At 38.8% G+C, this 14,603-nt stretch overlaps 2 protein-coding genes across 2 annotated transcripts in view; both read right to left on the minus strand.

Moving 5' to 3' along the window:
- acsf2 (acyl-CoA synthetase family member 2) overlaps positions 1-2,218 on the minus strand; it is a 28,764-nt gene extending 26,546 nt beyond the window's left edge. The window contains exon 1 of the mRNA XM_051416880.1: positions 1,897-2,218. Within this exon, the coding sequence (XP_051272840.1) occupies positions 1,897-2,015 (119 nt within the window). The 5' untranslated portion in view covers positions 2,016-2,218. The remainder of the gene's footprint in view (positions 1-1,896) is intronic.
- A 1,370-nt stretch (positions 2,219-3,588) lies between these two features.
- On the minus strand, positions 3,589-13,575 carry tap2t (transporter associated with antigen processing, subunit type t, teleost specific). Its single transcript, XM_051416878.1, has 12 exons — positions 13,499-13,575; positions 12,064-12,611; positions 10,641-10,755; positions 10,407-10,537; positions 9,324-9,529; positions 8,410-8,607; positions 7,643-7,771; positions 7,360-7,551; positions 7,094-7,267; positions 6,183-6,342; positions 5,360-5,496; positions 3,589-4,136 (listed from the first exon to the last, which is right to left on the minus strand). Exons 2-12 carry the CDS (start codon positions 12,566-12,568, stop codon positions 3,951-3,953), a joined length of 2,133 nt encoding a protein of 710 aa, XP_051272838.1. The 5' UTR covers positions 12,569-12,611; positions 13,499-13,575; the 3' UTR covers positions 3,589-3,950.
- Positions 13,576-14,603: the final 1,028 nt, after the last annotated feature.

Raw genomic sequence — 14,603 nt, forward strand, 5'->3', positions numbered from 1 at the left:
GTAAACCTATATGATTGTAACATTAACCACGAGGAAAACACGCATCTGGAACCATCTACCAAGAAATAACTGGACAATCAATATAGAGACATACACACAGAAGGATTAGAGCTTTGTATGAATGTATATTTTATTTCACTGTCTTTAAGCTCATTTATTTGGGGAGATGTACCCTATAAGAGCAAAATCGACTAAACACAGGACTTCTAGATTTGGTAATAGTAATAACCCCCTTAAGGCGCTTTGTCTGTCTAATTTAGCGGCACCCCTAAACTAATTTGGGGCCCCCGGGGCAGCTGTCCCTCTCGGAGCCGAGATCACGTGATTACGACTCCCCGCCCGATTGGAATTTGACTGAAGAGCTTAAGTTGCATGTCTCCTGTCACATTATCTTTACTGTAAAGAGTCAAACAAAGGCCAAATGCCAAAAGAAAAACTTACTAGAAAGCAGTGGTGGAAAAAGTGCATTAGAAATCCTGGAGAAAACTGACTCCTGTGACTGATACATTATATTGATATAGATGTGAAAGCAGCATTTTCCTGCTGTTAGCTGGTCATTTAAACAACTTTATATACAGTTTAGTTCAGTGGTTCCCAACATAAGGGTCAGGTCTCTTCAAAGGGACGCCAGATAAATCAGTGGAGTCTTGAAATCATCAGGAAGGAATAGAAAACTAAGTTCTGACACACAAATCATTATCACACACTTCTCAAATTCTTATGAGAAATAATGGATAATTTTACATCTATGGGCCACAAACAGGTATTTAATTAAACCAGAACGCTCATCCAGATACTTGAATGTACAGTTTTGTGTTCAAGTATTTTATATCAAACAAATTTCACTCTGAAATGTAGTGAAAAATAAAGTAATGATGCTCTTTATGGATTTTTTTTCAATAGGATAACTAGTAATTAGCTGTTTCTTTTGGCTGATAAGTTAATGGATAATTTCATTTGTTGATTTATTTATTTCTAGAAAAGTTCATAAAAAAATATATGTAAAAACATACTTTGGCTTCCGTACAACATTAAGCAGATCAAACAATTAAAAATAAATTATTATTATTATTATCATATATAACCGATAGTATAATTATTGGAATAATACATAATGATATAAATATATCTAATAATATAAGTAACATAAAGTGGATATACTAAAGGAAAGGAGCAGTGCAGTTAATGTACTTTCAGGGACTTTGCACCACCTACAGCTGCAGCTGTGATTCTGTTACTTTAATGGGAATCAATGGTTTGTTTTCCAGTAACTGTGTTAGATAAAACTGACCCTGAATCAGCACTTAGAGCGGATTCAACATATCGGTACAGTGCAGAGATACAATAATCTGATCTGCACAATCCATTTTAAATCTCAGCCACCAACCACACTCAGCACTATTTTTTACATACATTTATTTCCATTGTGCTTCACTCTGGTGTCTCCTCCCCCTTCCTTCCGCCGCCCACAGCGGCGCTTTTTCACATATTTTCACATATTTTTACATAATTCAAACAGTTTGCGCACAGAAACAACTCAGCAAAGCTGTTAATATAAAAGCCCGAGCTGAGATTAGGCAAGACTAAATGTGAGAACTTGTTTTGAAGTATTAAAAATAACTTTAAATGTCAGCACAATCATAGGATCTGTCTTGCAGGCGCTGTTACATAATCAAAAAAGGAAACAAAAAGTTACCGACAAACATTATTTATTTATTTATTTATATAAGGAACACATCGTTTCTGACATATGAGGAACTTCCTTTATTGTAAATTTAAAATAATCTTTATCTGCATGCACATGGGATTTGTTTTTAAAACCTGGTCTTTACATTGCTCTTGGTTTATCCCTTTAATAATAATAATAATAATACTATAATAATGTTTGTGACTCACCGACTTGCTGCAGGTAGTCCTGGATGACGTGTCCACGGTGTCTGCACAACTTTTAAAGCTCTGGAAAAAGCACAGTAGTTCCGCAGAGACTGCGAGCACAGCGCAATCTTGGGGATCATTGTGTGCAGCTGCTGGTCACCGCGCCCCTCTACGCCAAAGATCCGCAAACTGAGAGCTTGTTCTGGGTCTGAGGGGAGAGATCCTCACCGATAGAGAGCAAGGAAAGGACTCCTCTTACGCAGGAGAGAGGTTTGCATGAGTTCCCTAAAGGCTCCTCGTTCGGACCTTGATCCGCGGCTGGTGTGAACGCAATGATCTGTGCAAGCAGCAGCAGCAAACGGCCTGCAGGGGGCGCCTCGAGCTGCAGGGAGCACACCGTTAGTCCTCAGCAAATAGATCCATCCATACCTTTAATGCTGCAGCCAGGAAATAGATGCATCCATACCTTTAATGCTGAAACTACAGATCTGACATCGACTTTAAATATTATCTTTAAAAAGTGTTAAAGATCCTCTCCAGACCAAAGTTAATATATTTAACTAAAACTAGGGAACTAAAATCCTACTGTGTACTTTAAGTAAAATAAAATGAAAATATAAAGTAAATTTGGTCAGCATAAGCACGAGGAGGCATTGGTGCATTACATTGAGGCTGTGAGTCAATGTGTTTGTACTGTAATACCTATTCTGAACTCTTACCCCTGACACATACCCCCAATATTATGATATCATAATACTAAAACTACCACTGAAACTAATAAAAACTATAAAACTAAACTTTTTGAAAACAATATAAACTAAACTGAAATAAGAAAGCCTCTGTGGACACTTTTGTCTGCTGTTTACGAATGTTATTGTTTATATATATATGTATAACTGTACATAGTAGTTTAAGTCTATTTTGTTAAGTCCTGTTTATTTATGCTCAGTCTGTGTATGTGTGCACATACCTGGCCAATAAAAGTGATTCTGATTATGTTAAAGTGTACAAGTATTACCAGTATAACATACTCAAAGGGCAATAAAATGGTTCCTTTTAGAGTTTTACTATTATATTTGTGGATTAATATCAGTGCTGCGTACAGTATTTTACTGTAGATGTTTAAGGTTGAGCTCATTTGAACTACTTTATATACTGTTGGGTAGTTTAATCTACAGCAATGCATCATATTCTATAAGATCGTTATGTTTTTGTAATAAAAACATTTTCCAGCTAATCCAAGAGGGTTTCTTTAAATAGTCTATTTTAAGAAGTAGGAGAATTTTCTCAACCTATAAATGAACCTTCAGTTTATCAGAAACATTCAAAATTCCCAAATTTAGAGACACAGTTTTCACTGGACAGGAATAATCTGAAAAAGCTGTCAGACAAATGTAATGGAGTAAAAAGTACGATATTTAGATGTAGTTCAGTTCCATAAGATGTAAATACTCAATTAAACATCCAGAATACCAAAATCATGACTATAGAAAAATATGAAAATCACCATCAAATCTCAGTGATTGACTTCAAATTGGACCGAAATATCTGTTTGGTGTTTCAAAGGTTTCACAATCGCCTCCGAGTTCAGACTATGGAAGTGTTTAGTTACGTTTTAACTGAGATTAGTTCAGTTTTAGCTTCCTGAATCCAGCAAAAACAAACACAATTTCAAACATTTAAAAAGGTTTGATTTCTAAAACAGAACATCAATAAAAAGCACATAATGGTTCTTTATTTATAAAAGTTATATAAGTCTACACGTCCACTCCTGCAGGCTGGGAGAGACCAGAATCTGCTCCTGGTTGAGAGACCAAAGAAAACCTTTGCTGAGAGCACAAAGAGAAATGGTTTAAAAGGCTGCTGTACATGTTTTCCCTCCTTCATGGCACGTGAACTATCAGGAGTTTCAGGTGTCTCCACTCTACTAGAGGGATGGTTATCTTAGGTTAGACCCCTGAAGCAAAAGGAAGTTCTTTAAAGATTATAAAACAATAATACTTCTTCACCGTTCCTCCTCCTTCACTGGATGCTTTGTGTCCACAACTACATTCACTGAGCGTTTCTCAGCTGAGTTAAGAGAACAGCTCCTCTTTCAAACGATAGTAGCGTCCTCTCTTGGCCATGAGTTCTTGGTGCGTCCCTTCCTCCACGACTTCGGCCTTCTCCAGGAAGATAATGTGATCCGCCTTCTCCACAGTCTTCAGCTGGTGAGCCACCACCAGGACCGTCCGACCACAAGACAGAACCTCCTGCAGCACCTGAACCCAACAGTGAAATACAGAGTTACTTCAGAGCCGTGATCAGAATCGTGTTTCATGGATTCATTGTTTAGTCTATAACAGGGGTGTCAAACTGATCCGTGAAAGGGCCGGTGGGGCTGCAGGTTTTCATTCCAACCATGCAGCAGCACACCTGACTTGGTTCATTCAATCAACTGAACTGTTTTCATATAGTCAAAAACTTGCAGCCACACCGACGCTTTAATCAAGGGTGGCTGTTTGTGTTGCCACACTCTCCTGGAGAGGAATGAAACTGAGCAAAAGGGAGCCAGTTTGTAGAGAGTTAATTTCTTTCTTTCTGACGTTATCCATCATCCATCGTATCGATCAGTTCGCCAGGATTTGTTTTAGTGAAGTTGGAAGTTATTTATTCTGTGGAACAACGAGACCAGTGTGATGTTACACTGAGTTAAAATAAACGAACAAAATGTTAAGTCAGTTTGCTGGTTGTTCTGACACATTCACAATCATTACCAGTTTTTCTGTTATCATTTAACAGACAGCTGTTATAAATACACCGATCAGCCCTAACACAGTGAGCACTGACAGTGAATAACACTGATTATCTGGTTATCAGGGCTCCTGTCAGTGGGGGGGTATATCAGGCAGACAGTGAACAGAGTTGATGTGTTAGAAGCAGGAAAAATGGGCAGCGTGAGGATCTGAGCGACTTTGACAAGAACCACATTGTGATGGACGACTGAGTCAGAGCATCTCCAAACCTGCAGCTCTTGTGGGGTGTTCCCGGTCTGCAGTGGTCAGTACCTATCAAAAGTGGTCCAATGAAGGAACAGAACCAGAGACAGCGTCATGGGGGGGCCAAGGCTCATTGATGCACGTTGGGAGTGAAGGCTGACCCGCGTGGTCCGATCCAACAGACGAGCTACTGTAGCTCAAACTGCTGAAACACTTAATATTGGTTCTGATAGAAAGGGGTCAGAACACTCAGTTAATATCAAGAACCTGGTACGACTAGTCCACTATTGGCTTTATTTAACTTCTACTAGTCGCCAAGTGCTCATGGTGGAAACTATTGGGTCTCTGTAAATCATTTTATAAGCAGTACGCTCTAGACCTGCTTGAGTGTCCTGAGATAACAAATAAAACTGAACCTCTATAAGGGAAGTGGCTCTGAAAGGGAGACCTGAAGGGGGGTTTCTCGTTGGTGGTAAATAAAAGCTGCGACCACGTTTTTTACTTACAGCATGCTGCACTTCGACATCCAGTTTGCTGGTAGCCTCGTCCAGTATGATGACCTGCGGATCTCGAACCAGAGCTCTGATGATGGCGATGCGCTGCTTCTGTCCAGCTGAGAGCTGGCCACCACATTCGCCTACATCTGTAACGGCGAACCACGGGTACATAGATTATTTAAATAATACACACAAGCATCCCAGCCATTGATCAACTGTTTGAATCAATCATTACTGAAATATCCCAACACAAGAACGGTTTCTGTCTGCCGTGGTGGCCTTTGATCACCAGCCGGACACCTCGAGCTGTAAACAACTCTCCTCTTGTCACGTCACATCAGCCATCACGCTGTCTGTTAAAAGTTAATATTTAACTCTATTATTCTCATATTACAGTCTTGTTACAGTTTCCATTACACTGTGCACCTCTCTCCAAAAGCTGACTTGTTACTTTATCTTTTCCACATAATTTCTAGTGTATATTTTACCGACTTTCAGCAGCTGTTTTCGTTACAATATCAGTTTTAACTTTTTATTTCAGTGTAAAGTCAGTACTGTCTGCACTCATAGTGTAGTGTAAAAACAAAACATAAGCATACTATTCCTGCATCAAACAGACTATATAAAGAACAGGAATACCTTACTGACATTAAATAGACAATAAAATGATGGAATTCAACAGTTCATTTCACCCTAAACTGCTGACCTGGAATAGGATTCAATAACAAAGGAAAACTGTATTTGTGGCATTCAGAACTTAATGATAACCTATTTGTACTGTGTGTGTGTGTGTGTGTGTGTGTGTGGCACAAGCTCATCCCCACGTCTCTACCTGTGTCATATTCGCTCTCCAGTTCAGAGATTAAATCGTCTGCGTTGACCTTCTCTGCGGCTTCCTTCACCGTCTCAATGGTGCAGTCCTTCAGGCCGTATTCAATGTTGTATCTCAGTGAACCAGAGAACAGCACAGGATTCTGGGATACCAAGGCCACCTAAATAAATGAGGTTGAAACACACACCAGTGTTAGTACAGTGCTGGAAAATGCCCTTTTTTAGGTTTTAAGATATTTTCTGATGTTTATGATTTTGTGCCCAAGAGAAATTTCCCCTTGGGGACAATAAAACTGAAGCTAAATTAGCCACAAAACATACTCTGACCTCCCCTCAATCCAAAGAGCTCTGATAGAAATGTGAGTTTGGAATAAACAGATCAGACGTCAGCAGAACGGAAGAGCAGGGAAACATTCATACATGCTGGTTTTATATTAACAGCAGATAAACAGCTTAAATCAGCTGCCTTTAGCCATGCTAGCAGCGCAGGTTGGTCAGTCAGTCCACCACAGACTGAAATATCTCAAACATCTCTAGCGCCACCATGAGGTTGACATTTGTGGTTTTGAGTAAAGCTGTCAACTATTAAATTAATTACAAACTATCTTGATAATAATTTGTCATTTTATAAAGAAAAAAAGTCCAAATTCTCTGATTTCAGCTTCTTAAATGTGAATATGTTCTGATTTCTTTCGTCCTTTATGACAGTAAACTGAATATCTTTGGGTTGTGGACAAAACATTTGTTTATGGACCTTGGTATTGATCTGTTAACAACCAATCAGTGCCTGGCTCTGTTTGAATTACCTGGATGTATTGTAACAGTCTTAATATTGAATGCAACTGGTTTCCCTGTGAGCCAGCTGTTAATAGATACGGATGATGATGATGATGATGAAGTTGCCTACTGTACCTTTTGATGGAAGTATTTGTGTTGGTAATGGTGCAGCGGCTCTCCGTCCAGCAGGATCTCTCCCTGTTGGGGTTCGTAGAGTCTCTTCAGGAGGCTGACACAGGAAGTCTTCCCCCCTCCCGACGGACCCACCAGTGCGGTCATCTTCCCCGGCTGAAGCTCCAAAGAAACCGACTGTGCAGAACATGTTAATGATATAAAGATGAATTAGTGGCTTGTTTAATGTTTAACCACTCTAAACACACGGTGACACTACAGGGTCAAACCTTCAGTGCTGGTTTATCTGGAGGAGATGAGGGATATGTGAAGCTGACATTTTGGAAAACTATTCTTCCCCGCAGCTTCTCCGGAGCCAACTCGCCGTCCTTCTTACACTGCGGCGTTCGGTCGAGATAACCGAACACCTTGGCGATGACTCCGACTGTGGACATCGTCTCTCCAACGCAATACAAAATCTCCTGTTTCAAAAATCAAACAATCTTTATCAACAACAGTTATTATGTATTTTACAACTCGAGTGCAGTGTAAAATATTTGTATCCCAGCTCACCCTTAAATTGTTGGACATGGGCTTCTGGTACAATATAAAGGTCACGAGACTACCGATGCTGAGTTGATCTGACGAGATGAGACTGCGGGCCTGCACCAGCATTAATACCTTAATCCCCAGACTCACCAGCTAAATAGACAAAGTACATAGAGAGGAATTACTCACAGATTACACAGGCTCCTAAAAAAACAAAAGGGCCAAACTTAAAGGTTTTTTAGCATCAATGGAGCAGGTCATGTGTACAGAAAAAAAAATTGATGAAAAGTTTAAAAAAGTTTACAAATATAATATTAATTAAATAAAAAAAATGTGTCTTGTTCAAATTATTATTTTATAATAAATACATCTAAAAATTATAATGTCATATCTAATTGAAGTCAAATTTTGCTTTACTATTTCAGAATTATGACTTAAAATGTAAAAATTCTGACTTGTTATTTATGACTAAGTATATCATATTTTCAACCTTGTAAGTCAAAAACATTGATGTCTTTAATCATTTCCACATTGAAAACTTAGATTTTGAGTTCATATCTAATCATTTTGATTTAAAACATTAAAAAAAATCTATATTTTAATTTATTATCTCATAATAGTATTTAATGATGGTCCATATTTCTACTTCTTTCTTCCCAAATTTTTCATATTTTCTTCTCCTGGTGGAAGTGAGCCTCGATACAGATGACCATATAATGATTTGAAAGCCCAACATGTTGTCTTGCTTCCTGGATAAATCCATCCATGGATGTGCTCGTCTGCCATCTTACCCTCCGTGTTAAGCCGAAGACTGCACTGTAGATTCCTGAACGTCTCTTAATAGCGCACATCTGCTCCAGAGCCTCGTTATACCTCTTCAGTTCATCCGTCTCTGCTTTGAAGCTGCGGACCGTACGAATCCCGCTGATCGTCTGGGAGGCCAGGTCTTTGTTCTTAGCCTGACAGTCCTGGATCTGATCTTTCAGCTCCTGTTAGACAAAGAATACACACTGATTCAGAAACAAGAAGCTGCACAAGAACAGACTGAATGTTGTTTCTAAAAATGACAAAATCAGTAACTTTTAGCGTTGGAGCTCCTCTCACTGGTGTTGTGAGCTCAGCTGTGATTTACTGTATGATGCTTCTATGTTTAAAGCTTACTGAATCATGGTGTAATAACTCTGTAACAGCTGCTGAGCTCTGTGTTATTACAGGATTTGCATTTTTTATTTTTAAATTTGACATAAGAGAAGAAAATAATGTGAAGGATGTTGTGTTATTGTGTTCGTGGTGGGTCGGCTTCCACCAACCTGCAGCACACTTTCCTCTCTCTGCTTCCAGGCAGCCAGTATGGTTGTATATGTTGTAAATACTATCAAAATTCAAGGTCATTTTATTGTAATTTACAACTCAAGGTTGTAGAATTAAATGTAGATATAGTTCCCTTTATGCTACTTTTAAAAAGAAAACATAAAACTGTGTGATGTGACATGAAGCAGCTCTGGGATTTGTAGGAAGAGGGAGCATTTTTGTTTTTGCGAGGCTTTATATTTGGTGAGTATTCAATTTTGTAAAGGCTGAATCCTTGTTTGCTTCTTGATCTTGGGAGGTGGGAAGGAGAAAGCCTCCTTTGATATATATTCATAAATATTTAAAGTAACACTGTGATGTTTGAACAGAACTTCTGTTGGATATTCACACCTACCTTGGACACAGTGATGTATTTGTTCTGCAAGATGGCCAAAAGAGGCATTTCTATGCAGGTGAGCAGGGTGAGCTCCCAGGACAGTTTTAACATCACCACGAGCATGAGGCCGGTTTTGACCGTGCTGCGAACCATCGCGTTGGCGTTCAGCGCCACCGTGCGGCCCATCCTGTCCACGTCAGAGTGCAGGCGCGAGGAAAGACTTCCTGAGTGGTGAAAGGGAGAAAAGACAGATGTTTGTTTCAGATTATGGAGGAAAAGTCAAATTGGTTCCACTTTCTAGAAGGGCTCCCATTTGAAATGGGTTATAAAGTTGTAACCAATAACTTTAGGTCATAAACTTTATGGGTCAGCTAAGAGCTTCTGTGGACTGTTCTGTCTTTTAGTGAATAAGGACACCTCTCCAATGGACAGTTTGACCACTTACTAGTGTGACACATTCATGTCCCCCTCAAGATGATCCTGTAACTGCTCCTCTAGCACCATCATCAGGTAAAGAAATACAAATATTGAGCTCAAATACCTGCAAAACTAATGACACGAAGGTCTAGTGCTAATTAACAAATGATAGTGTGCTAACACACTAAACGAAGATGGTGAACAGGGTAAACATAATCACACCTGTGTCCAAATACAATCATATTTTAGACCGTATTGTGCTTCTAACAGTGTTTGATCCTTTCTTGTTTCAAATTCAGGTCCATAAATACAAGTTTTTCCCAGTTTGGTGAGACACAGAGCTCCATCAACACCTCTGTGATGAGCTGGAACACGAACTGTGAGCCAGATGTTAGCGCCAAATATCAGTGCTGGACCTCACTAATGCTCTCCTGTCTGAATGGGAGCAAATTCCTGCAGCCAGGCTGTAATATCAGAGCAGTGGAGGCTGTTACAGCAGCAGATTAATGCGTGAGTGAAATGTTCTTTCCATCTGCCTCGACTGGAAAGCACTGGCTCAGCTCCTGTTGTTTTTAAAAGAGCTATCGAAAACAAACCGACTTGACTATGTAGAAAAAGTGTGGTGTCCACAAAGATATGCCCCACAATAACAGATGTGAAGTGTGTTTACAGTTTTCTCCTCACCAGAGCTGTTCTGTTCAAAGAAGTGCACTTCCTGTTGCAGGAGGGTGTGAAACAGCAGATGCTTCAGTCTCTTGTTCAGTCTGGCCAGGGTGCACATAAATATGCCTCCTCGTAAGCCAGAGAACAGAGCGCTGTTGAGATGGAGACATTTCATCTTTTTTTTTTTTTTTTTAGGTAATTGTGTTGTTAGTGAAATCACAAAAGGACAAGAGGATATGCAAACAGTTTCATTACCTTCCGAGAGAGACAAGTGTCAGCTGTCCGATCGCATAAAAGAAGCCGGATTGAAGCACTTGACCTCTTAGCATATCAATAACCTTCCCCTGGTACAGTGGAATAAACGTATCACCTGTTAGGACAGAGGAATGAAATGTTATATACAATGATCTTCTATATTTCTCTTATTTTCAGCATATCCCATAAAAAAAACACCAAAACCAACAATGAACGTGTCCTATTAAAAAGTATTGTGTGTATCTAAAGCCTGATGTATCTTTCTTCAATGAGCCGCACTGCTGCACCGGGTCCTTTATTACCATCAATCACACACACACATACACCGTGCTGCTGCCACAAACATTCACTAGAGGACCAGCCCTTTTAAATAGGAAATCCTATATTTGTGAGCTTTCAGTAAGAACCAATGGCCTTCTTGTTGGGGCAATAAGAATAGATAGACAGATTATCTGGCCTGTTGAGATAGAACAAAAAAATGTCTGCAGGCAGTTTCTCAGTGTGGCTGCTGTGGAACGATGTTAGCGCCCCCTCCTGTGGGTGAGAGGTGGTGAAAAGGTTGGTTCCCATATATATATATATATATATATATACATAAAAATGTTAATAATGCAGTTGAATGACTTAAATACCAGAAACCTTATGTATATTTCTGTTTCACTAATTAATAGAAAATCCATCTATAAATAACCAAGTATATTAGATTGTAATGTGGATGGAATAATAGAATTATATATGACTTTTCGTTGTTTTTATATCAGCAATCAGTCGTCCTGCTCTCTAAATATCAGCCACTGAAGAACCCACATTGGTTGACCACCATTAGAGAGCTGTAACAGTGTGTGTGTGGACGTAATAGCTGCACAGTTCTCAAGGTTTCTGCAGACAGGAATGCTTTGATCTTATAAATGTTCCTGAGCTGACAGAAATGTGACAATAATCTGATAAAAGGTTTTATATTCATTAAGCTGCACAAAGTCTGAGCCACTCACCAAGTCAGTGTTCATGTTCCTGTAAATACAGCACCGAATGTGGATTTATCCACTGATGAAGTCCCCAACAAATGCACTATTTACTCCACTTTGAGTAGCGTTTCATAAAAACTGTTTTAAGGAAATTACTGAGCCTTTTTTTTTGACATATTAAACTATATATTTGTGACCCTTCACTAAGAACTTTGAGGGTTTGAGTGTGACGGACGGAGTGGGGTAGTAAGAGAGAGTTTAGAAACAGACTAACACACTGTTGGTTTTAGTCTTTTCATGGGATTTGTTGACATCAAGAAATATTTAGAATACAACCTCAGACTCTAAAAGGTTTCTTCTGATTCAGTAGATACAGTATGGAGCTAATCAGGATTACGGTATATGCAGACTATATAAAATATACTGTGTACTGTCGATTGGTAATGTTTCACACTTACAGACGACGCCTAAGATGAGGAAGCTGAAAGCTGCGATAAGGTAAAATGTGTCTGGTTTGAAGTATTTCAGCATCCTCACGAGCAACCGCTTCGCATCCAGCTTAGGGTCGACCTTCCTCGTCTTTCTTTGACCGCTGAGGCCCTTTTCCCAAACCACACAGGCCAGTGACGAGGACATCGGGCCCAGGAGCAGAACGTTGAGGTCGGGATTGGGTCCCGTGTAAGGCTCTGAGGGGGGCGCCGTGAGGAAGCGTCCACTTTCAAACGCAGGAGAGAGGAGGCCGAGGAGCGCTACCAACCTGCAGAGCACAGCCGGGGGCTTTCCGTCCGTCAGCTTGGAGGTGAACAGATGGAGAATGGCCCACTTCGCTGCCCCAAAGGCCCACACGCCTTCCAGTCCGCCACAACTGGAGCAGCCCAGCAGCACCAGTAGGGCCCACTGGGCCGAACCCAGCACCACGTCGAACAGAAGAATGAAACATCCACATGCTGCCACTTCGTTCATCTTCCTCTGGTGGACGGTCGGATGCAGGAGGTCGAATCTGATCCTGGAACAACAAATATTCCTGTTAGACAGTTTAACTCTGATGGTACACGTTGGAGGGACTTTACTCAAGTATTTCTATTGTATGGATGTTGTTATGTTCGTATTACATTCAAATGTTTATATATATATATATATATCTGTATGTTTTCTAATAACTCTAAATAAAGAATAAAAAGTTCTGCAAATTCCAATTTAAGTTATCAAATAAAAATAGTGGATTAAAAATAGAATATTTGTATAAAGTACCTCTAAATTGTATTTAAGTACAGTACTTAGTTACATTCCACTACTGAATACTTATAATCCAATAATATATTCTGAAATGTGCCAACATTTCTGTACTTTTACTTGTTTTAGAGTATTTCTACATCGTGGTGTCCCTATTCTCATTGACGTAAAAGCTTATTTTTTATTATTATTATTAATTAATAACGGGATAATGTACATTCATTCATAGGAAGTGGACCCACCACTGCTGTTTTTTAAAACCTAATTAAGAAAATATTCAATACAGTCGTATAAAACTGGAATAACTGAGTAAAGTACAATACTAGAGTAAATGTACTTAGTTACTTTCCACAGCTGTACGCAAATAAACAAAGCAATATGAATCAGATTATAATATAATACTGTCAGCTGACGTTTTCCACGTTAATACCAGTACAATAACAACATATTAAAGTATTTTTTAATGAACTATTTTAACTTCACAGCCAACTTATTGCTCAAGTCACTGAAGCTAGCGGCTAGCCCCCGATTAATAACGTCTGTAACACGTCGTCAGTCCGTTACAGGTCGGTTACAGGTTCCCGTTACTCTGAATAAACCTGTGGTACATTAATATGTATGTGCAGTTGAGGTTTTCAGTGTGTAATTTGGATGTCTTACCCTGAGTTTCCACCCCTTACAGAAAGTCCACGGTTAGCTCAAAGCTGGCGATGTTTTACTTTCACTTTCACTTTCAGTTGGTGACGCGTCGTTGGGCGTAACGGCTCTGACGTCTGAAACCGGAATCAAACACATCCTTTAAACAACACTGCACTCGGTTCAGGTCGTTTACTCGTTTAATCTGTTGTAAGTATGATAGATATTAAACAAACGGCTCATTTGATCCTTTTACACTCAAACTGCAGCCCGTTGTTTCTCTCCACGGCCACAGGATGGCGCCAGTTTATATCAGACAGACAATACATGAACACAGAAGGTCAATAAAGTTTGCTTTCCTATTTTTTTTAGTAAAATTATAATTAAATTAGTTAGTAATAAAAAGCGAAAAAGATGGTTTATAATTGTTAAATTTAGATTTGTGGATGTGGAATTCTGCAAGGAAAAAAACAACAATTTTCATATAAAAAGGAAAAATCAGATACTTAAAAATAAAAGCACGAATATAATATTGTGCTTATATATACATATAAAAAGACCAAAATAAATTATCTTTTTCATCTGGCTTTTACTTTTACTTTGGAGTAATGTTATAGCCTTTGTATTTTTAGTGTGCCACCGGACAATGTTAAAATACATTTTTTATTTTAAAGGTCAAAATGTTGAACATAAATCTGCTTCCATACATTTAAGATGTTAAAAGTTGCTAAAAATATCAGGAAAACTAATCTCTGATCAATATTCACAGCAAATAATCTGCTCAAAATTCATCCAAATCTCTTGTTTTACACAAACTTCCTGCAGTTACTTCATTCATTATTTGGGTTCATTGTTCAATTTATTAGTTGTTCTGTTCTGTTATTGTTACACATTGAATATAATATGAAATATAAATAAAATATGTAATTAAGTCAGTTTACTTAATGATGGAAAAGGGCATCCTTTAAGGGAAATGTTGGGAACCAGTGCCCTAAAAGGCCTTTATCATTCTGTTCACATATTCATATAAATGTGCTATTAAATGACCATAAACTACAGTAATTTCCAGCTTTCCACAGTTAGTAATATTGCTTTTACATCAATAATTGTAGTTTTTTAATTAGCATGA

This window comes from Dicentrarchus labrax, unplaced genomic scaffold (genome assembly GCF_905237075.1).
Source record: "Dicentrarchus labrax unplaced genomic scaffold, dlabrax2021, whole genome shotgun sequence".
Lineage (NCBI taxonomy): Eukaryota > Metazoa > Chordata > Actinopteri > Moronidae > Dicentrarchus > Dicentrarchus labrax.